General features: G+C 36.5%; 1 protein-coding gene across 50 annotated transcripts in view; it reads left to right on the forward strand.

The window, feature by feature from the left end:
- PDLIM5 (PDZ and LIM domain 5) overlaps positions 1-24,039 on the forward strand; it is a 317,004-nt gene that overhangs the window by 240,672 nt on the left and 52,293 nt on the right. For 3 of the 50 annotated variants that reach the window (XM_081595054.1, XM_081595345.1, XM_081595351.1), the window contains 3 exons: positions 12,885-13,001; positions 15,510-15,647; positions 16,389-16,520. The exons of 43 other annotated variants lie outside the window; for them this stretch is intronic. In XM_081595054.1, coding sequence (XP_081451180.1) covers positions 12,885-13,001; positions 15,510-15,647; positions 16,389-16,520 — 387 coding nt within the window. Of the gene's footprint in view, positions 1-12,884; positions 13,002-15,506; positions 15,648-16,388; positions 16,521-24,039 lie in introns of all 50 variants that reach the window. 4 more of the 50 variants (XM_081595208.1, XM_081595336.1, XM_081595034.1 and 1 more) reach the window with 2 other exon arrangements.

Below are 24,039 nucleotides of genomic sequence, written 5' to 3' on the forward strand. Positions count from 1 at the left end.
ACTGGACTCTGTTGTATATTCTTATTAGGACATGTGTCATTTGAGTAAATTACCTAAAATATTATTCAAAAGCTACACAAAGAAGTTAGGAATCATTTCCTTGGCTCATAATCTCACATGTTTTCATGAGGTTAAAATCAGGTTTGCCGCAAAACACAGAACACAAAGACTTTCACAGCACAGTCTAGTTTTTAAAAGCAAAAATGGAACGTTAATAAGCAGATAGAATTGCTTAGCTGATAATATTATCGTATGCATTCCTGCGAAGTATTGTGTTAACCTGGAAAAGAAGACCACAGGTTCAAAAATGGGCATATAACCAAATAGTAATTATTGTCTATTGCAAAATATGGGATGTTTGTAATTTATCTCCTTTCATTTTCTACTGGTTGATTATATTGTCCTATGGGCTTCCCTGGTTTCTCAGACAGTAAAGAACCAGCCTGCAGTGTGGGAGACCTGGGTTCAATCCCTGGGTCAGGAAGATCCCCTGGAGGAGGGCATGGCAACCCACTGCAGTATTCTTGCCTGGAGAATCCCATGGATAGAGGAACCTGGCGGGCTACAGTCCACGGGGTTGCAGAGTCGGACATGACTGAGTGACTAAGCACAGCACACATGCGAATACTGGTTTGATGACTATAATGTAAAAGTCGCCATCTATTGAACATAAGTAATTACTACACTTGAGCTCCTTGTGAGAGAAGTAGATTATTGAAGCAAGAAACATAGTTCCTATATACTCTGTTTTCACACACAGATTGTTTAATTTTCTGTGTAATTATGGAAATACTTGGATACTTTTTCCAAATTAACTGTGAAGACTAATATTTATGAAGTTGTTTCATGAAAATCAGTGTTTGTAATAAGCAAGCATTGACTTTTAAAGTACAGAATATGCACTAAGTTCTTTAGAAGTTTTATCAGACTAGCAGTGCTTCTGTTATGATGCTGTTTAGATAAATTCTTTTCTCTTAACCTTAAATAGCTCAAAATTATTTTATTGAATTAAACAAGAAAATAAAAGAAACTTATTTTGTTAACTAAAATTCAGTGTTAGAGACACTTCCTACAGCTTACTTTTTTTAATTCAAAAGAAATTATAGTTTAAAAAGATTAATTGGGGATAATGATAATAGTCTTCCGCATGATGGAAGACTTAATTTTCTATCTTTTACTGCCATTCAGTTTTACATGTTTCCATCACATTGAAAGTTTCAAAAGCCCAAGTTTTTCTACCTTTATGTGAAGGTGTGTTTATTATGATGGTGAAATGAAAATCGCTTAGTTGTGTCTGACTCCTTGTGACCCCATGGACTATACATATACAGTCCTTGGAATTCTCCAGACCAGAATACTGGAGTGGGTAGCTGTTCCCTTCTCCAGGGGATCTTCCCAACCCAGGATCAAACCTAGGTCTCCTGCATTGCAAGCAGATTCTTCACTGTCTGAACCACCAGGGAAGCCCAAGAATACTGGAATGGGTATGTGTTAGTCGCTCAGTTGTGTCCAACTCTTTGTGATCCCATGGACTGTGGCCTGCCAGGCTTCTCTGCCATGGAATTCTCCAGGCAATACTATGGAAATGGGTAGCCTAGCCCTTCTCCAGTGGATCTTCGTGACCCAGAAATTAAACTGGTATATCCTGCATTGCAGGCAGATTCTTTACCAGCTGAGCTACCAGGGATTTTATAAAAGGAAATTGAAATAATTTATTGCATAATATAGCATAAAACATTTGATAGGTATGGACATTCAGGTATCTTAATTTTCTTCTTCCTAGTCAAATTAAAGAGCTCTGTTTTCAAGTTGCATTATTCTTATGAGCAATCTTAATTGTCTATATTTTCTCTGTTGTATTTCTCTATTTTTATATCTATTAACAAGTACACATTGAGTGCTGCTTCTTTGTCCAATTTTGATATGTGTTCATCTCCCAAGTACATCTAATCAAATACTTCTGAAAAGTCTGTAATCATTTCTTTGAAGTTATGTTCAAGCTAGGACAACACCTCATCAATTTGTGAGTTAGTGTTACATATGTATTTTATCTTTTCACATATTTATTACCCTAATATCCTAATTATTCTAGGATAGGAAAAAATGTTTGAGGATAAATTTCTGAAAGATTTTAATGGCTTCAGGTAGTTGTATATCACTGTTCAGATAATGGGTAAACTGGAAGTTTTGATACAAAGAACCAAGACTTTAAAGCGAACTTGGTGTAAAACTTATCCTTTGCTTACAACAATGGAATCGAATATCTCTTGTTAATATCATCAGATCTCTTAGCAGTGATAATACAAGTAGGGATATTGAAGCAGTACCACATGCATGTTAATAAAATGTACATACACATAACAATCATTTAAATGTGAAAGATAAAACAACCAGACAATGTTAATTCAAGAGATTAAAAAAGTAATATATGTATATATATATATGTATATATATATATATATAAAACAAGATGTTGTCAAGGATTATTATTAAACTAATAAATGCTAGTTGTTGAAAGATATTAACAGGCAAACAAAAATCATTCAAACCCAGAAATAAATATTGAAGAAGTTTACGTTTATTTACCTTCTGGAGAAGATTGAAGCCCAGGTAGAAAGTTTTTCTTAATGTACTCCCTAAAATGGGCTTAAAACTCAGCATTCAAAAAACCAAGGTCATGGCACCATCACTTCATGGCATATAGATGGGGAGACAATGGAAACAGGGACAGACTTTCTGTTCTTGGGCTCCAAAATCACTGCAGATAGTGAATGCAGTCATGAAGGGTAAAAGTCACTTGCTCCTTGGAAGAAAAGCTGTGATAAACCTAGACAGCACATCAAAAAGCAGAGACATTACTTTACTGGCAAAGGTCTGTCTAGTCAAAGCTATGGTTTTTCCAGTAGTTGTGTAGGCATGTGAGAGTTGGACCATAAGAAAGGCTGAGCGCCAAAGAACTGATGCTTTTGAACTGTGGTGTGGTGTTGGAGAAGACTCTTGAGTCCCTTGGACAGCAAGGAGATCCAACCAGTCCATCCTAAAGGAAATCAGTCCTGAATATTCATTGGAAGGACTGATGCTGAAGCTGAAGCTCCAATCCTTTGGCCACCTGATGCGAAGAGCTGATTGATTAGAAAAGACCCTGATGCTGGGAAAGATTGAAGGCAGGAGGAGAAGGGGACGACAGAGGACGAGATGGTTGGATGGTATCACTGACTCAATGGACATGAGTTTGAGCAAGCTCCGGGAGATGGTGAAGGACAGGGAAGCCTAGCATTCTGCAGTCCTTGGGGTCACAGAGTTGGACACGACTGAGTGACTGAATAACAAATAGGCTATAAATCACTGAGAGGAAAAGACTAAGTATTTAGAGAACTTATAGATGAGATTTGCTAAGTAATATAATTTTTTTTTAAAGTCTGGAGAATGGAGAAGAAAGTAGAAGACTGGGAACAGAAAATATGGTGCTAGGTTTTAAAAAGGAGGAAGGTCAGCTTCTAAACTATAAATTAGTTTGAACTCGAGGTCACCTGAAAATGCCTCAAAAGCATTCTTAAAAGCCATCTAGTGAGCACTGAGACGAGGAGGGCAGGATTGCCATGACCCAGAATTAAGTTCTAAAGAAACAGATCACACCCAACTAACACATTTTGGATAGATTGGGGGAGATCTTAATTTTGACAGTTATCAAAAGCTTTTATGATCCTCTTGAATTTAATGATAAAATGAGGCTAGTGATTATCAAGTAGATTCATAACAGGTTGAAGAAGTTTAATGAAAGGACATTGTTTGGAGATGAGTCAGTGGCTTGGATGAAGACCCCTTCTATAGCTGACTGCCTTAATTGTAGCTAATATGAAGCAGGAAGGTATAGCAAGTATGTTTCATAACTAGGTCCTCCTCAATAATATATTGGCCATGTAGGAAAATGGACAAAATCTAGATTTTTTTTAAAAAAAAAGAGAGGAAAGAAATTTGATATGGTTATGTGCAGTTTAGATCAAATCATCTGCTCTTCTTGGACATATTGGGAGGAGTGGGATAAAGTTACCAAAAACAAGTATCTGAAATACTAGGGATTTTGGAGGAAAATGAACCCAATATGAATTTGTCATGTCACACGGCCTCTAAAATTATAAGCAAGTAATAGTTCTGTTCTGTGCTAGTAAACTCTCACATGCATATTATGTTTAATGTTTATTATGTTTAGTCTTTGACAGTTATATAGCTAACCCCAACAAAATCAACTGAAAAATCATGGGAATTTAAGCGGTCTTTGGGTCAGAGGCAATTATATAAGTGCTTGTTTTTAGCTGATAATATGAGCTAGTTCCTTGACTAAAATCCATAGCTCCATCTTCTTTCACAAACACTCTCCCTCAGTCTCAGGCCTCACAGACGGCTGTGGAGATGGATAAGCAACTGAGTAAAGAACTAGTAAGGGGCCAGAGCATTTATTGTCTTGTTTATAAGATTAAGGGATTTGGATTCTTACCACAAATAAGAAGCCAACTATAGGATTTTAATCATGGGGGTAACATCTGATGTCAGTTTTTAAAAGATCATCCTGAATACTATGGAAACTTAATTATAAAGGAGAAATAATGAAAACAGAAGGCTAGTTCTGTGTATTTTCTTAATTCAGGCAAGAGATGATAGTCACTTAGGCCATGAAAGTTCTAATAGAGCTGTAGAGAATTGAACTGGTTTATATTTTAGGGGAAGAACTGGCAGGAGTTTAGAAAGAAGGGAGAGTGTTGATGGATAATGGAAAGTTGCTGAGTCAGTGAATTTGGTAAGCATTAATTCAGTTGGTAAAAGTCAGTGAAATTGATGAATCAATTCAGTACAGTAAAAAAGCTAAGGGAGTCAAAATGTAGAGGAGTGAGTTGGGGAAAAGGGTGTTTAAAATATAGATTTTAGATATGTTAGACTTGCTGATGAAAAAGTAAAGGTTATGAATTCTGGAGTGCATGGTTGTGGCATTCCAGGCCTGTGACCTAACTGTAGAGGGATTAAGTTAAAGAATGTAATAGTCTGATTATTTAGTGATTCAGCATGATAACATTGAGGTCATCAGGAAGATTGTTGAATGGGGTAAAGAGAAAGACAGTGAGCTGGGGGCTAAAGCCGACAGTGGGCAAGGTTGAGGTGAGACAGTGAGTAGGTGCGGAGTCAGTGGTGTAGTCTAATGACCCAGGCCCCGAAGCACTCAGCGTATTGCAGGATCAAAGATGATTGATGGTAGAAACAGTAAGGAGAAGGACACTTGCTCCATCTCTAGGTTTATAAACTTATGCAGTATGAGAGAAAAGGGACCTCTGAGGGACAGCAAGGAAAATCTAGAATGGCAGAGGGTTTGTGAGGTCTGAGAGGTATGGGAAATGGATCAGATTAGGAGACATAAAACAGTAAAGAAATAAGAGTTCAGAAGATGATGGATGGATGACTCAATGGGTAGTATTTGTGGCAGGTAAATAGAGATGGGAAGTATGATGGACTTGATCCTTGTGGTCTGTTACAGAAAAGTGGACATTAGGCCATAAATTCCATGAGAACAAGAAATTACAGTGGACAGCATGCATGGTGTGAAATGGAACTTCAAATAAGATTTTGTTGTTGAATGAATGAATGGATGCAATGAATGATTGAATGGGAGAGCTCAGGATGTTTGATCCAGAATATTTAGCCAGAGAGCATGTGGCCAGTGGCTTTTGTTCTCTAATGCTAGAAGAACATTCTCACTGGACATGGGGCGGTATCGTGACTTTCCCAGGATACCTGGCTTCTCCAAGGACTCACACTGGGTGGCTGTTGAACACGGCATTCAGAAAGATTTATTTATATTTTCAAATAGGTAACAGATCGACTCAACACTATGGAATAATACATTATTTTAATCTGAATTTGGAAAAATGCTTTCATCATAAATTCTTTTTATAATATTAGGATTACATTACCACTACAAAATGGCAGATTTTTGCCCCATACAAGAAACTGTTCCTAACTATATAGTAGAAATCACTGAAATCACTAATAGGAATGAATCAGTGATGAAATTGATGATGCACAGTGAGAGGAGTTAAGGTTAGTACATAGTACCCTGCTGTTAGTGAGGGAGATGGACTTTTATCAGAAATAGTTACAAGTGATTTTTAAGTTGGTATTATACCTTAAAATCTTCATATTATATTGGTATTTTTATAGACACAGTATAAATATATACTCATTCTTTATCTATGTTATCTTTAGATCCCATGCTATATTTTCTCTAAAGAGATCAAGACATATTATAGATAACTAAAGAGTTCAAAATCCTAAAGGATAATGCCGTCAAGGTGTTGCATTCAATATGTCAGCAAATCTGGAAGACCCAGCAGTGGCCACAGGACTGGAAAAGGTTAATCCTCTTCCCAGTTCCCAAGAAAGGTAGTACTAAAGAATGTGCTAAGCATTGGACAATCGCACTCATCTCCCATGCTAGTAAGGTCATGTTTAAAATCTTGCATGCTAGGCTTCAGCGTTTTGCGAACCAAGAACTTCCAGATATCCAAGTTGGGTTTAGGAAAGGAAGAGAAACCAGAGGTCAAATTGCCAACATTCGCTGGATCATGGAGAAAGCAAAGGAATTCCAGAAAAACATCTACCTCTGTTTCATCGATTACGCTAAAGCTTTTGACTGTGTGGATCATAACAAACTGGGGAAAGCTCTTAAAGAGATGGAAATACCAGACCACCTTACCTGTCTCCTGAGAAACCTGTATACAGGTCAAGAAGCAACAGTTAGAACCCTTTATAGAACAACTGATTGGTTCAAGATTGAGAAAAATGTACGCCAGGGCTGTCTGCTGTCACCCTGTTTGTTTAACCTATATGCTGAGTACATCATGAGAAATGCTGGGCTGGATGAGTTACAAGCTGGAATCAAGATACGCAGGAGAAACAGCAACAACCTCAGATATGCGATGATGCTATTCTAATGGCAGAAAGCGAAGAGGAACTAAAGAGCCTCTTGATGAGGGTGAAGGAGGAGAGTGAAAGAGCCGGCTTAAAACTAAATATTAAAAAACCTAACATCACAACATCTGGCCCCATTACTTCCTGGCAAATAGAAGGGGGAAAGGTGGAAGTAGTGACAGATTTCCTCTTCTTGGGATCTAAAATCACTGCGAATGGTGACTGCAGCCATGAAATCAGAAGATGATTGCTTCTTGGCAGGAAAGCTATAACAAACATAACAGCGTGTTGAAAAGCAGAGACATTACTCTGCCAACTAAGGTCTGTAAAATCAAGGCTATGGTCTTCCCAGTGGTCAGGTATGGTTATGAGAGCTGCACCATAAAGAACGCAAAAAGTCAGAGAATTGATGCCTTTGAACTGTGGTGCTGGAGAAGACTCCTGAAAATCTCTTGGAAAGCAAGGAGATCAAACCCCAGTTAATCTTAAGGGAAGTCAACCCTGAATACTCATTGGAAGGACTGGTGCTGAAGCTGAAGCCCCAGTATTTTAGTCATCTGAGGCAAACAGCCGACTCATTGTAAAAGTTGCTGATACTGGGAAGGATTGAGAGCAGAAGAAAAAGAGGATGTCAGAGGATGAGATGGCTTGATGGCATCACTGATGCGATGGACATGAACTTGGGCAGACTCTGGGATATGGTGAGGGACAAGAAGGCCTGGCATGCTGCAGTCCATGGGGTCACAAAGAGTCAGACATGATTGGGTGACTGAACACAACAAAAAGAGTTCACATAATATTAAGACTGGACATTTAATAATGTAACATCCATTACAGAAAAGCAAGATCAGAGAAACGCGTGAAAGCTAAGGCAGAATTTGAAAGGTGCTGAAGAAAACTCTGCTTCATACTCTGTGGTGACCTAAATGGGAAGGAAATCCAAAAAGGAGGGGTATGAATATACATATAGCTGATTCACTTGGCTGTACAGCAGAAACTACTACAACGTTGTAAAGCAACTAAACCCCGTTAAAAAAGAGAGAAAAGGAGATAAAACAACAAAGAACAAATTCTTTCCCCATGCAAATAAGTTCCAGTTCTTTCAAGGTCTCCATTTATATTTCCTTCTTTTCCTTGTTTCAGTAAAGTACAAAGCTCCAAGTAAAATTTCTTTGACCCAGTTCCTTTTATTCGCTCTCACAAAAAAGTAAATCTCATTTTGGATGGTGTTATTCTTTATTTCATAATCTTCTTTTAACTTCTGACAGTCCCCTCAGCCCCTCCATGTGCAAATCAAGGATGCCCTATTTGCTTCTTTTTAAATTCTCTTCAAGATGAAATTTATAATAAATGTAGAATTAACAGGCTCAAATAATGTTTTTAGGCTGATAAAAAAAAAAAACAAAGGCAGTTGAAATTAATAAATTTAGCTTGTGATTAAGGGCGTCAGAAATTTCCACCTGAGATTTAGTTAATTTAACTTACCAGAGGGGAAATCGTAATTACAAATGAACGCATATTTGTTGTTGGGAAGCTGGCAGAAGATTCCCATTTTTCCTGACGACAGTTTCCTTAGCTAAAATAAATAATTTTGCTCCTCCAGTGAACCCCAGAAGTACAGAATGCAGCTACAATGCTCGTATATCCCACTTTTTTTTTTTCCATTTTCAGCTTAGCAGTATTATTCTGTGAATGCTTGCTTTGTAGAAGACTGAAACTACTAACAACAATTTATTGTCATTTTCCTCTTTTACCTGCTATAAAATATATATGTAAGGTTTCTGAATTTTTTTTTCTTATTGAAAACCTGCCATGTAGGGATTAATAAATCATTCTGTCTGATTATTTTGTGACATTCGTGTGGAGAGTGAGGAGGCATTGAAATTTGTGTTTGAAGACTGAAAGTTTTTATACCGCAAAGGAAAGTTTCTGGATTCTTTTTCAAGGTTAGTCTTTGTGAAGAATTTATTCTTATATAGTTTGGGTGTCATTCCATCAAAATATGGATGAGCCATATTAAGATTTTGATACTTTGTAATTGAGGTGCATTTTAACATCCTTCCACCAGAAATAACTGGTGAAATAGTACTAAAAACGGGTAAGTATAGTATAGATAAGGTCGGAGCACAGAAGACAGAAGAGAAGTGGTCAGTTGGATCCTATGATGAGACTAAATGAAATTAGGAATGGACCTCAAAAGACAAGACTGTATGATTCCACCTGTGTGAGGTATCTACAGTGGTCAAATTCACAGAAACAGAAATAGAATGGTGGTTACCAGGAGCTAGGGGGAAGTGGGGAAAGGGAAGTTGTTATTTAATGGATATATAGTTTCAGATTTATAAGATGAAAAGCCATGGAGCTCTGGAAATCTGTTTCACAGCAGTAGCTATACCTAACATTACTAAACTAAACTTAAAAATGGTGAAGGTGGTAAATTTTTTTTTTTACAATTGAAGTGTAGTTGACTTACAATGTTGTGTTTCAGGTGTACAGCAGAGTGATTCAATTATTCTTTTTCAGATTATTTTCTATCATAGCTAGGACAGTAAATTTTATGTTGGTTTTTTTCCCGCAATAAAAAGAAAGTGAGGAATGTAAATTGTCAATTGAATTTAGCCACAGAGAGGTCATTCAGGACCTCAGCAAAAATATGGTTTTCTAGAGGTTGGAGAGTGAGCCCACTTGAGGCTGTGGAAGAGGGGCAGGCAGGTGAGGAAAAGGAGACTATGTAAGTAAACTTATTTCATAGTGTTTGGATGTTAAGGTACATGGGGGAAATAGAAGGTGAAGGTGTTTTCATTGTTATTGTTGTTTTAAGAGAAACTATAGCATTTTTGAATGGGGATGCAAAGCCTGTAGGGGACAAATAGAAAATGTGAGAGAAATTGATTGAGGCCTGAGATTGATTGAGGCCGCTGCGAAAAGGGGAGGAACTAGAGTCTACAGTGTAAGGAATTAGCAATTTGAGAGCTGTCAGGACTGGTGGATAGAGTTCCTCTGGCTGCTTCTACAGGGATGGTCAGGTTGGTAAGTTAATGAGATGTGCGACCTCACTCCTGCTTTGCCCAAGCAGACGGTTTACATGGGTCCCCACTGAAAAGCGTCGAAAAGCCCAGTGCAGAGATTATACAAAGAAAGGCACAATTGCAGAGAAAGATAATGCACAAATAGCTCTTTGTTCATTTTCCCTGAGAAAAGCAGGCCAAAAGTCTGCAAGCCCAACTCTCCAGACATATCTGGGAAGTGTTCATACCTCTCTCTGGTGAGAAATGAAAACTGACTTAAGTAACAGACTGTGCAGAAAGTCTTGCTGCTTCAGAGGTGCTATTAATTAGAGCTCCTTCCAACCCTAAAAACAATATATGTTGGGGAACGACAGAGTAAGAATAGATATTGATGTCTGTTCACATTAAATGAGGTAGTTTAAAATTTTCTTAAGTCTATTAATGTTCAGACATTGGCTAAGCAAAGGAATAGGTCATCAGTGTGTGTAACACATGGGAAGTCTCCCAAGTGCATTTGTTTGGAAACTTAGAAATCTCACTTTAAAGGGTATTTTATGAATTACATGAACTTTATTTTCAAATTGTATTCATTTTTCCAGTCAACAGAGTTTGTGGAGGTGTTGGAAAACTCAACTCCTTCAATTCACTCTTTTTTTCTTACCTGTCCTCATTATGTATTATATATTAATTATATATTAATATATAGGTATTGATATATATATATTACATATTATGTAATATATACATTATGTATCAATAATAGGTATTGATAATACTTTATTTTTTCTAGGATATTGGTAATTCTTTATGTTTTAAAGGACATTTTGAAAGGTTTTTTTGGAGTTCTAGTCATTTCTTTGAGGTTGTTCTTGTATCAATTCTTATACAGTAATACCCGTTTCACCTGAATTGGGAAACAGTCTCTAGAAGGTACAAGATATATTCTGTGGGAAAAAAATGTATATATAGTGAGTTTGTACTTGAAAACAGTAAATTTCTCCAATGCATTTATTCAACAGATATTTCTTTGTCTTTTACTATATTGTAAGCACTTTGTTTTGCTTATACTAGTGAACATAACTGTCCCTGACCTCAGGGAGCTTCTAATCTAGTGAGGGAGTTCAGATTCAAACAAATAGCCACACAAATTGTAGAATTAATATAATAACAAATTATGCAAAGAAAAAGTACAAGGTGGTATAAAACCATATGACACAGGCAGCATTTAGGCAATTTGGGAAATTAGGGAGGCCTCCCTGAGGAGGTGACATTTAAACTGACGCCAAAGGATACTTAAGAATTAGTGTAATGAAGGTGTGGCAGAGAGCTGGGTATAGAAAGTGAGATGTAATAGACTGCGCAGAGTCCTTCAGGTGGGAAGTTTGGCCTGTTTAAGAAATGGAAGACCACTGGACTGGAGCAAACCAGACAGAGAGAAAGCTCTATAAGAAAGGCTGGTGAGTAGGGAGCCTAGGATTACAGCTATCCATAGAGCAGTGCTGGCAGCCTCCAAGAACCAGACAGGATCAGATTTATGTTTTTAAAAGTTCACTCTGGTAGCTGTGTAGAGACATTATTCTCTGTGACAGGGAGTCAACAAACTTTTTCTGTAAAAAATGAGATAGTAAATGTACTAGATTTTGTGAGTCATGTGGGTCTATTGCAACTACCCAGCTCTCCATGTTTTATGGAAGTAGCCATAGACGTTGTGTAAGTTACTGAACCTGGCTGTGTTCTATAAAACTTATTTATAGATGCTGACATTTGAATTTCATATAGATTTTATGTGTTGTGAAATAGTCTTTTTTATTTTTTAAATCATTTAAAGATATGAAAGCCATTGTTAGTTCCCAGGCCACGTGAAGATAGGAGGCAGGCTGACTTTGACCTGGGAGCTGTGTTATAGCGCTTATTTTATTTGCCTAACTTTTTTTTACTCTGCCTCTTAAATGATGTTTACTTCTACCTTAACATTTTTCTTAAGTTATCTACACTTTTTTTCAACACTCTGGTAAAGGTATGACCAGTACTAAATAAAAAATGGGAATATAACCTCTTCTATTTCTTTATCTTAGTGTTACATTTTCCATTTGAAAATCAATAGACATGATTGATCCATTCTACTTTTTTCCACAGGCTTTTAAAAAAATGAATAATTTTTTTTTTCCTGTTTATTTTTTTTTCCCAAAGTGTTACACTTGGTGCTTTCTTCTTTCAGACCTCACACCGAATTTTTTTCATCTTCTCTTTACCTGGTAATAACTATTAAATTTAATTCTGACGTTCAAAAGAAAAGATGGTAGAGACATCAGGAAAACAAAATGCATCATATTCAAACAACACAATTGCTTGCAAACATTTGTTTCTGATTAGATGAAATAGTTTCTTTACATCAAGGTAAATGACATCCGTATTATTTCAGATCTGCAAATAATTATTCTGACTTGAAGGGAAATTCCTAGTTGCTTTTGTGTATTGTACTGTTCAGCCCCACAGGATGCTGGAAAGCATAAGGTTTTGGAAAGAGTACAGACAGACCTGGTTCAACATCCATCTGAGCCTTACTAGGTATATGATATGATTTGATATTGGGCAACTCAATTAATTTCCTGGAGCTTAAGTTTCTCTGAAGCATGCAAAATACATAGTCAGCGATGGAAATTCCCACCCACCTTTCTTCCCCCTGTAAGCATGATAGTTTATCACATAAAAGTTGCTATGTTAAAAAACAGCCTATATTTGGTGATTTTGAGGGTGTTTGGTGTTAGTTTTAACCTTCTGCAGATATAAAGTTTAAAAAAAAATCGAGCAGTATTCCAGAATGGAACCACTGTGCTTTTAAGGTAGTATACATGATTAATGTCTGCACTTTTCATTAACATTTCCTCTGCCTTGTTTATTTTACTTCTGAAAACTCAGGTTTGACAGTTCTCTGGAAGACCTACCTCAGAGTGGACCTCACCCACCTACAACTGCTCAGGTTTTACATATTGGTGGCCAAGTAGCCACACTTTCTAAAGTAACTACGTATTCTAGGTAGAGTTTTTTCCTCTTGTCTGTCTAAATTTTAATGCTGGTGGTGATAGGTACTAAAATTGTTTGACTATTAATAAAAAGGAAAAACTGATCATAGATTACAGAACTGACATCTCTAATATTTAGACAGAGCTTGGCACTCAGCCTTGGTGGAACACTGCTTTACACTACTTTTATATTTTTCATTTTTTGTTTTGATTCTGAGTTCTAACATAGAGTCAGAAAATCTGTGCCTTTTCTCTATTCACTGTGATTTGGAAAGTCATCTTTCTTGAGTTTGTCATAAGTCTGTTGAATTAGAGCATTCCCATCTAAAAAAGAAGTGATAGAGATTTTATGTTCTAGGTGCCCAGATATATTCTAAGTGTGTTGAGGTTAATTTTCCTAAGAGTTTGATGGACTCTGCTCATACTCAGTCTTTTTACACTATTATTTGTGATACAATATGATGAAAGAAATTCATTATAGTTTCCTTTTCTTCTTATAGAGGAAGGATAATTAAGCTGATTTATTTTTTTAGCTGACTTTTTTGTAGACATAAATGTCTCATCATTATTTGCCATTATTTCCCTCAAATAGAAGCCATTGTCTCAAAGATGCAGAGTAATTGAAAAACTCAAAGTTGCTGCTGCTGCTGCTGCTGCTGCTGCATCGCTTCAGTCATGTCCTACTCTGTGCGACCCCATAGACGGTAGCCCACCAGGCTCCGCTGTCCCTGGGATTCTCCAGGCAAGAACACTGGAGTGGGTTGCCATTTCCTTCTCCAGTGCATGAAAGGGAAAAGTGAAAGCGAAGTTGCTCAGTCGTGTTCGACTCTTAGCGACCCCATGGACTGTAGCCTACCAGGCTCCTCCATCCATGGGATTTTCCAGGCAAGAGTACTGGAGTGGGGTGCCATTGCCTTTTGGTAACTTTATTTTTCCACTTTGTATGAAACTCATATTCCTCTGCTCTGCTGCTTATCGCATTTTTCTTTTCTTTTTCTCAGACCCCATTTTTACTTTTCTAGCCATTCACAACAGTTAAAACATATCTACACAGTTCAATTAAATTATAAACTTATCAAAAATTATACTTAAGCAATTCTCTCTGTGTGTACACATATATATATATATATATATATATATATATATATATATATATAAATGGCTTACCACTGTTTTCTTAATTTGTCTTCTAATGGTTTGTAAAATTATAGCCAGTGGAGCTAGGAATAATGAATTATCAAATTCTTCTAGAAAGGAGAAGAGACTTATATCAACCCTCACAGTTTTAGGCATCTAAGCTCTTATTCGCTTGAGTTGAGTTTGGTACATAATTACATTGTGTTAGAGGTGGCCCTTGTCACCAGTTTTGGAAAAGGCAATCTTAGTATGGTGAGGCTATTCATTAAGAACTTATATGTGTAATTAAAGAAGAGAGACCTAGATTTCATCCCATGCATTTTAAACTTTCTTTTTACCTAATAAAAAAAAGAAGTTCTCAATTCCAGCTTGATAACCAGATTTGAGAGGAGGGCATGGCAACCTACTCCGGTATTCTTGCCTGGAGGATCACCATGGACAGAGGAGCTTGGAGGGCTACATACAGTCCATGGGGTTGCAAAGAGTCAGACATGACTGAGAAACTAAGCAACAGCAGCAACCAGATTTGAAAATCATGACAGTCCTAATGATGGAATGTTAATTCCTATCTAGGTATATGACCTTTGCTAAAAGACCAAAGGAAACTATTATTTTAAATAATTGGAATTTTGAAGGTAAAATTTCATAGCAGCGTTTTTGAAACTTTACAGAGCTAACTGAAAATACAAATACAGAGCATCATTAGAGAAGATGATCTTTTAGTCATATTCACTGTAACTACTGTTTATTTCTGCAAAGGTGTTTGCCCTCCCCAAATAGTTTTACTCTCAATATTTTAAAGTTGTTTCTTGTCTGTATTAATATGTATTGTGGCTTCTGAATAAGCAGCCAATTGTACCTGCTTCTCTTGAAAACTCGAGTCTCATTAAAATGTCAGGCTCTGGGTGTATATCATCTCTACATTCTCTTTATGTAGAAACTTTTTGGAAAAGTTGACATAACCTTCTTTCTTTTTCTGCTTACCAAAATTCACACTTCATGTTTGGATTTATTTTCTACTTAGTTGTTGACAAAGAAAAAGAAAGGAAGTTGTTGACAAATCAGTCTTCAGATGTGTATTGTTATATGATACTGATTTCACTTTAAGTAGGATTAGAGTCTGTGAGCTTAAAAACATTCAAAAATGTTTGTATAGTATTTAAACCAGTTTTATGGAGGATTATGTATCAGATTTTAATTTCTGAGAGAAATCATAGTAACAGTAAATAAAGGATCTGAGCTCCTTTTACACTTGTGACATGTCACACCTTTAGAAGTCTAAGTATTAACGTAGCAGGGTTGCTATCTTAGCTTTATTATGCTGCCCCTTCTCACTTTCCTTTTTGCTCCTCTTCTCTGTTTTTCTGCTGACCAATTTAAGCAGCTCCACAAGAAATGTGGCAACAAGTTCTTTGGAAGCTTCTCGAAACTTGTCTACCTTGTCTTCTCCTGCTAGATACAGTGCTGCCATTCTGAGGAGCGCAGCTGCTACTGTGTCTGCTGTTCTTGCTGCCAAAACCAGGTAGAACTACATGTACAGTGTGCATCTGATGTGAACCCAGCGCTTTTCACTGTCTTACAACTCACCTCTGAGAAAGCATTCCCATTTGAATCAGCCACAGCCCTGTTAGGAGATCTTAATTGTATTGGGGACATTTTTTCTAGGTTGTGGGTATATCCCACAGAGTTTATTACTGATTTTTTCCTAAACTAATCCTTTTATCTCTTTCCATTACCACCATTTATCTGTGATACTTCTCAGTTGTGTGGATTGTTGCATGTTGTGTGCCTGTTGACTTTTGAGTTTTTATCATTTTTAATTTTTATGAAACAGAATTCTGAAACAGAATCAAGCATAAATAGGTATTTTAGGTTTTTGTTGGTTTTAACTTCTCCCACAAGCTGGTTATGTTTGAAGTAGATCCTAAAGCCTAACTATTCTAAGTCCATTCATCCTGTAGAAAGAGTAAACCTTTTTATTGTTATAGGGTTTTGTTTTTACATAATTTCTAGTAGTTTTTATAGCTTTTGATGCTTTCCAAAAGGTTGCCTTGATCAACTTGGATGAAAATTTACTCAATTCTGTATTAATGAGTAGAATAACAATAGACACTTCATCCTCTTTCTGCTGCTTTGTTCTTTTTCTGTCCCTCTCTCTCTTTTTCTCTGGGAATGTTTCAAATCATAAACTATAAAAACTACATACTCCCTGCTATCGGTAGTGTGATTTTTCTACTTAAAACTCTTTCTAAATGCTCACCAGGCTCTCCAGTCCTGAAAAATATCACTCACTCCTGGATGCGCTTTGCATCAGCCCTGTATCCAAGCCTTTAGCTTTTTCGTATCTCCAGCCCTTGAGGAAATCAACTGGCTCTGTCCATGTTAAGAAAACCAGGTAGGGGGGAGTGGATGTCATAAGGGGGGGCTTGCTGTGAAAGGTATTACTTTCTCTGACACCAAAGCACTGTATTAACAGCCCAAATGAGAAAATCCTAGAGCTGATTTGTGTCCAGTTTTAAATTAACTGTAATTTCAATGCAGCAATAATGCATGAGCACATAATTTTGTATGATTATTAACTTGATTTTTAATCCTTTGTGACATCTCTTATTAGCACACTTGATATTTGGTATGAAATAGGACCCTGTTTTTTATTGCATGGATATTGCTACATGAGAAGAATTGTTTAATAAGACATACCTTTATACTTTTCAAAAAAATGAAAAAGAATAATAAAATAATTGCTTTTGATTGGCTGCTATCTTATAGTTCTTATATATGAGAGTTTTACTTTGGCAGACAACTTAATTTTCACCATATTTGGGAAATGCTGAAATGCAAAAATGAATTTTTCTCCCAGACTTAACAATTATGCTAAAAGTTATTAGGTATAATGTAAAAATAAAAAATCCCAAATGTTTCCTAAAGGTATAATCTTAATGAAATGACTGTATTATTTCTGAAAGAACATAAAATTAATGGCAGAAAGTATGACTATAATTCATAAAAGCCTGATGAGACACAGGCTGCCTATTGATCATATGTTTGTGTCCTATCCACAGTGTTATGGATGTGCTCAATATACTTAATTACACACATCCCTTGGAGATATTACAGGTTTGGTTCCAAACCATTGCCATAAAGTAAATAGTGCAATAAAGCAAGTCACAATTTTTTTGGTTTTCCAGTGCATATAAAAGTTATACTTATATTGTATTCCGCTAAGTGTACAATAGCATTGTCTAAAAAATTAATGTATATACCTTAATTTAAAACTACTTTATTGCTTAAAGATGCTGACCGTTTTCGGAACCTTCAGAGAGTCATAATCTTTTTGCAATAGTAATACCAAAGATCACTGATCACAGATAACTATAACAAATGTAATAATAATGAAAAATTCTGAAATCTTGTGCGAGTTACCAAAATATGACACAAAGTGGGCAGCAAATGCATTTGGAAAAATGGTGCTGATAGACTTGCTTGATGCAAGGTTGCCACAAACCTTCAGTTTGTGAAAAGAAACACAATATGTATGAAGCACAGTAAAGTGCAATTAAATAAGCTGTGTCTGTGTAACTCTGGATAACATTTAAGGAGATGTTTGAACAGGGGGAAGACATATCATTGTACATTTTGCTCTAAGGAAAAAAAATACCTAAAATTATTTGTGGAATCGTGATCGTTAAATGAGCAGAAATATAACATTGTTAGGGCTAAGTCTATACAAAGACAGGGGCTGACTACCCTTGGAATAAAAATTCCTTTGAGAACACAACAGAATCTCTAAATCCTCTGTTGCTTTCTTTCTTTCTTTCTTTTTAACTAAATGGCTTGTGGTATGTTTTGGCTGGCATCAGATGGAGATGGGATGGGGAAAAGCACTGGTTATGAGAAAATACCTCATTTCTCCATTTGTGCCAAGCTCATTCAGCTTTTGATTTTTTATTCCAGTAAGTTATTTTGTTCTCACTGTTGAACAGAAAAAAGAACAACATAAAAATCCTTGTATACCTTGTTTGAAGAATTAATGTTTTTCATTTATCATTGTAAAACTGAGAACAGTTTTATAACTTTTTGCTATGTAGCTGTTACGTGATAAGTCAGTCTGTTTTTAAGCAGGAAAAGTTACTCTAAAAAAATGCATCCCTGATTTCCTTTCAAATCAGGCTCTTTATTGTTTAAATGAACTTTTTGTTTTTTAAAAAAAGTATGCCTGCAGTTATGAATTGACGGTTTATCTGTGGACCTACTTCTAGAGGAAGTGTTAGTAGTGATTTTCATTACTTTTTATTAACAGTTGTAGACACAGGCTAAATATGTTTGATATCTGGAGAAGGAAAATGGTTCTCAACAAGGTAAGCTAGCTGGCATTCTGCAAAGCAAGAGTGCAGGGTTTCCTGAAGAGACCTTGCCACCTCAGTGAGAAGTGTCCTAGAAAGAGCAGTTAGGATAATGTCAGAGGTATTTTATCTCTGATTTTTGCTTTTGTTTAACAGTAATCTTTAAAATTAAAACAGAGGTCTGTATAGTCAAAGCTATGGCTTTTCCAGTAGTCATGTATGGATGTGAGAGTTGGACCATAAAGAAGGCTGGACGCCAAAAGATTGATGCTTTTAACTGCGGTGTTGGAGAAGACTCTTGAGAGTCCCTTGGACTGGAAAGAAATCAAACCAGTCAGTCCTAAAGGAAATCAGTCCTGAATATTCATTGGAAGGACTGGTGCTGAAGCTGAAGCTCCAACACTTTGGGCACCTGATGCGAAGAGCTACTCATTGGAAAAGACCCTGATGCTGGGAAAGATTGAAGGCAGGAGGAGAAGGAGAGAACAGAGGACAGGATGGTGGAATGGCATCACCGGCTCAATGGACAAGTTTGAGCAAGCTCCAGGAGATGGTGAAGAACAGGGAAGCCTGGAGTGCTGCAGTTGCAAAGGGTCAGACACAAGTGAGCGACTCAACATCAACAAATCTTTAAAATTATAATAAAGTGTAGTACAATACAAGACTTGGTCTTTCCATTATAGTATTTATATTTAACATGTTTAATTTTAATACAAAAAGTTTAAGAATTGTCCTTAGGAAAATACAAAAAATTTTCTTCTAAACAGAATTCTGGAACAAAGGAGACTCATGACTGCTCTGTATGTCTCGATCCTTTTATAAAGTTCTTAAAGGATTCATGTCAACGTATAGCAAAACAAATACAATATTGTAAAGTTAAAAAATAGAAAATAAACTAATTAAAACAAAGAATTCTTAATACCATTCTATAAGAATACTTACAATTATGATCTTCCAGAAATACTCCTTTCTTACCACTTCAGAATGTGTGTATTCGTATATCAATTTTTGTAAGACTTTAGCTAAAAACTGCTTAGTTTAAACATTGATGTTTAAATCTGTGATGTATAATTGGCTTTTAAAAAATTTAAACATGTAATTATGATAATTAGAATAAAAGTTACCTCAAGATTATTCTTTGAGCAGAGATTCTCTTTTGAAAATAGACTTGAAATTTCCAATTCTTCCCATCTGCAGCTGAAATTTATTTGTTATAATAGTTAAACAAATGTGGGGAAAGAATGTAAATTTAAGATAAATCAGGTTGCCTACACTGAAAATTAACTTTTCTTTTGTCCTCATTAGCTCAGTTTTGAAATCTTTGTTCTATCAGTATACGTTTTTCTCCATTTTAAGGTTTTGAAATATGAAACAGAATCTTTGGTATTCTTGAGATGGAAGTCATATTAATTTTAACATTTCATTTCAGTGCTTATTTACTTGGCAGACTAGTGAAAATGACCATGTTTGATGCTGAGCTTGGTATTAGTCAACATTGCTAATGGATTTGCTCTGGTTTTCTTACTAGGATCTTTTAGAAAGCAGTTTAATTTTGTTTAGAATTTAGGTATACCTTAAACCATTTAAGTTAAAAAAAATGTATATAAGTCATGATTTTAGAATATACCAATCTGAGTGTTCATGGCTATTATATTAATAAATTAGTCTTTAGTTTGAAATATTTTGCTGTTAGTGATTATTGATAGCATTTTCCCCAAATATAGAATTACATAGCCAATGGCTTTATTAATTTTTTAATCTTTACATAATGTTCATATAGTTCTTTAAGTAGTAATAGTTAAAAATTAGAAAAAAAAGATGTTTGATTTTTAGGGGCTTGGACATCATATATTTCAACATGATTGTCTAGGTAAAACTTAATTTTCTCCCATTACTACATTAAATATTGTAAGTTAATAGAGATCTATTCCCCTAGAGATTTTTCAGCTCTGCTGATCAATCCTGATATAAATAGAACTCCCTTGCTTATAACTTAGATTTTTATAAATTCTTTATAATCTGCACACCATTTGTATCTAAAAAGTACTATTTAAGATTTAAACATCTTAGAGTCTTGGGAGAGAATATATACAGAACTGTGTACAAAGGTTACAATAAAAGATGAAAACACTTTTTGCTTATGAGATACTGTGTGTTATTTAAAATTGAGTTGAGGAGGCAAGATTGTACCTGACCTCAAAATCCTGGATCAGAACTATCTACAAACTACATTTAGAAGCAGAATTACTAGTGCAGATGAAGGATGTTTATTTGCTAAATGTACTTATCTCTAGATATCTTAGCTACGTATTACAGGATATAGCATTTCTGGAGCATACACTCTGTGCTCAGCAGTGTGTTCAGTACTTGATGTGTATTACATGTGTTATCTCATTGTATTTCATTTAATCCTAGCAATATCCTTGGAATAACAGTAGCAGTTTTTTTGAAGTAGGTTGTCACAGTGTTTCAGGTATATAATATAAGTGAATCACTGTACTGTATGCCTGAAACATTAAGTCAACAATATTATATTTTTGATATTCTTTTCCATTATAGGTTATTACAAGATATTGAGTATAGTTCCCTGTGCTATACAGTAGGACCTTGTTTATCTATTTTATATACAGCAGTATGTATATATTAATCCCAAATTCCTAATTTATCCCCCCTTTCCCCTTTGATAACCCATAAGTTTGTTTTCTGTGTCTGTGAGTCTACTTCTGTCTTGTAAATAAGTTCATTTGTGTGTGTGTGTGTGTGTGTGTGTGTTTTTAGATTCCACATGTGAGTGATGGCATATGATATTTGTCTTTCTCTGTGTGACTCAGTATATAATTTCTAGGTCTATCCTTGTTGCTATTTAGTTCAGTTCAGTCACTCAGTCGTGTCTGACTCTTTGCGACCCCATGAACCACAGCACGCCAGGCCTCCCTGTCCATCACCAACTCCCGGAGTCCACCCAACCCATGTCCATTGAGTCAGTGATGCCATCCAACCTTGTTTCTGTAAATGGCATTATTTCATTCTTTTTATGGCTGAGTAATATTCCATTGTATATATGTGCCACATCTTCTTTATCCGTGGGAATCCATTCTGTTGATGGACACTTAGGTTGCTTCCATGTTTTGGCTATTATAAATAGTGCTGCTATAAACACTGGGGTGTGTGTATCTTTTTGAATTAGAGTTTCTGTAAAATAAAATAATCTGTCCATCACAAATCTTTTAAAAGGTACTTAATGCTTAAATTTGGTTTCCATTAATATTCTTTACTGTGTCTTTGCTGATAATTGTGTTCAGCACTGCCATTAAGTAAACTGTCTTTCATTTTTTATTTATGATAAAATTATTAAACTGCTTAAGTTTTTCATGTATTTTTCAACATCAGGCAGATTTGCGTTTTCATTAAACTCATTAGAAATGATAGAAGAAGGTGATGGCTCTGCTACACTTGAATGTGAGGGAACAGTAATAGGGAATAGTATTTCAGGGTAGTTAAAATAGCTCTAATACGATTTTTCAAAACTACCTGTTATCAGAAGTGCCCTAAACCCACCATCAGGTTTGGATGACTCATGAAAGGGCTTAACAGAACTCCGTCTATAGTAGTGCTCATGCTTGAGAGTCATTACAGTGAAAGAATACAAAGCAGAATCAGCACGGAGAAAGATGCATGGGGCCAAGTCGAGAAGAAAGGAGGCTCAAGTTTCCAAACCTCCCCGCGAGGTCACCCATGATGTGTGGATGCCTATGGCAAGGGGTTACGACAAGACATGCAAAGTGTTCTCTACCAGAGAAGCTCTTTAGAAACTAAGTACCTGAGATGAGTTTCGCTGGGGCTCATCTCATAGGCATGCTGTGCCTCATTCGTACCCAGTCTCCAACTTGCTGAAGGACAGCAGGTGTTTATCATAAATCACACTGTTGATAAAGTTTAGGTGCAGTGAGCACTCTTTATCTTTTAGAGAAACTTTTATATGACTGTAGGGAACTGCTCACCAGCCAGGTTCCCAAAGGCCAGTCAAAGGGCAGCGTTGCAGCAGCCTTCCTAAGCATAGGTAGTGTCAGCCTGCTCTGTTAGGCTATGCAGGGTTCAAGAGGCTTTGGGAAAATTAGGTACTCTTAGTCATTTACAGTAATATAGTGGGCATGATTGCAGTTGAAACTTCAGCCTAACAGTATAATTAAGGGTATTTATTTTGTCTAGCTGTTGATTTCAGGTATTGAAGGAAATGAGTGTCTGTGCATAGAATTATTTAGTAAGTGGTAGCTCAGTTTCTGTTGAAAAGCCAGTAGGATGTATTATTGTTGTTGTCATTGTTGCCATTTTTATTATACTTCATTTGAGAGAAACTGTTACCATATTACATCATTCCAAAGTGCCTACTTTATAATTTGGACTACCTAGAATCATTTTTTTAATGATGATATATAAGTATAAATAACAAATGGCTGGGATAATAAAAGCCATACCATCTTCTGTATCAAACTGGAATCAGCGTAAACAAGACCTGCTGCTGCTACTGCTGTTAAGTCGCTTCAGTCGTGTCCGGCTCTGTGCAACCCCATAGACGGCAGCCCACCAGGCTCCACCATCCCTGGGATTCTCCAGGCAAGAGTACTGGAGTGGGTTGCCATTTCCTTCTCCAGTGCATGAAAGGGAAAAGTGAAAGTGAAGTCGCTCAGTCGTGTCCGACTCTTAGCGACCCCATGGACTGCAGCCTACCAGGCTTCTCCATCCATGGGATTTTCCAGGCAAGAGTACTGGAGTGGGGTGCCATTGCCTTCTCCGAAATAAGACCTCCTGTTATGCAAATAGCTCTGATTGAGAGAAGACAGTGGCAGACTTGTTTCTTGTTTTCTTGTGTCATGAACACTGAACACTGGATGCTGTGTTAGCCTGCAGATATTGTCTCCTGTTTTCCACTATGTAACACAGTGTCTGGCATGTATTATAGTAGGTGCTTAAGTATTTACTGAATGAATGAGTAACTGAGTGAGCGTGTGGGTGAAACGAGTGACTGGTGAGATGTCAGGGAAACTTGGTTCATAAGATACCAGAAGAATGTGGGAAAGAAAAGCTGCATCTGCCATTTCATACAGATTATCAGGGATTCTCCAATAATTAATCGTTGTATTCTATATGACCCTTCTGGAATGTTGAGATAGAGGAAATTAGCTTCTTATTTAAAAGAATTGGCTGTGTAACTTTTTCAGTGCCTAATTTCTCAGGTTTGGGCTTCCCTGGTGGCTCAGTGGTAGAGAATTTGCCTGCCAGTGCAGAAGAGGTGGGTTTGATCCCTGGGTCAGGAAGATCCCCTGGGAAGGAAATGGCAACCCACTCCAGTTCTCTTGCTGGGATAATCCCATGGACAGAGGAGTCTGGCAGGTTACAGTACACAGAGTTTCAAGAGTCAGACATGGCTTAGCAACTAAACAACAAAAACAACAATTTCTTGGAGTAGACCTTTTAAAGGGAATTTCCAAAGATTGAACAAATGCAACCTGATTGTTTTCCTTTCCTTTTCTTTTTTCTGTTTTAAAGAAAGTCAGTCCCCTGTCATGGTAT

This window comes from Giraffa tippelskirchi, chromosome 1 (assembly GCF_054371585.1).
Source record: "Giraffa tippelskirchi isolate mGirTip1 chromosome 1, T2T-mGirTip1v1.2.pri, whole genome shotgun sequence".
In the NCBI taxonomy this organism is placed as follows: Eukaryota; Metazoa; Chordata; class Mammalia; order Artiodactyla; family Giraffidae; genus Giraffa; species Giraffa tippelskirchi.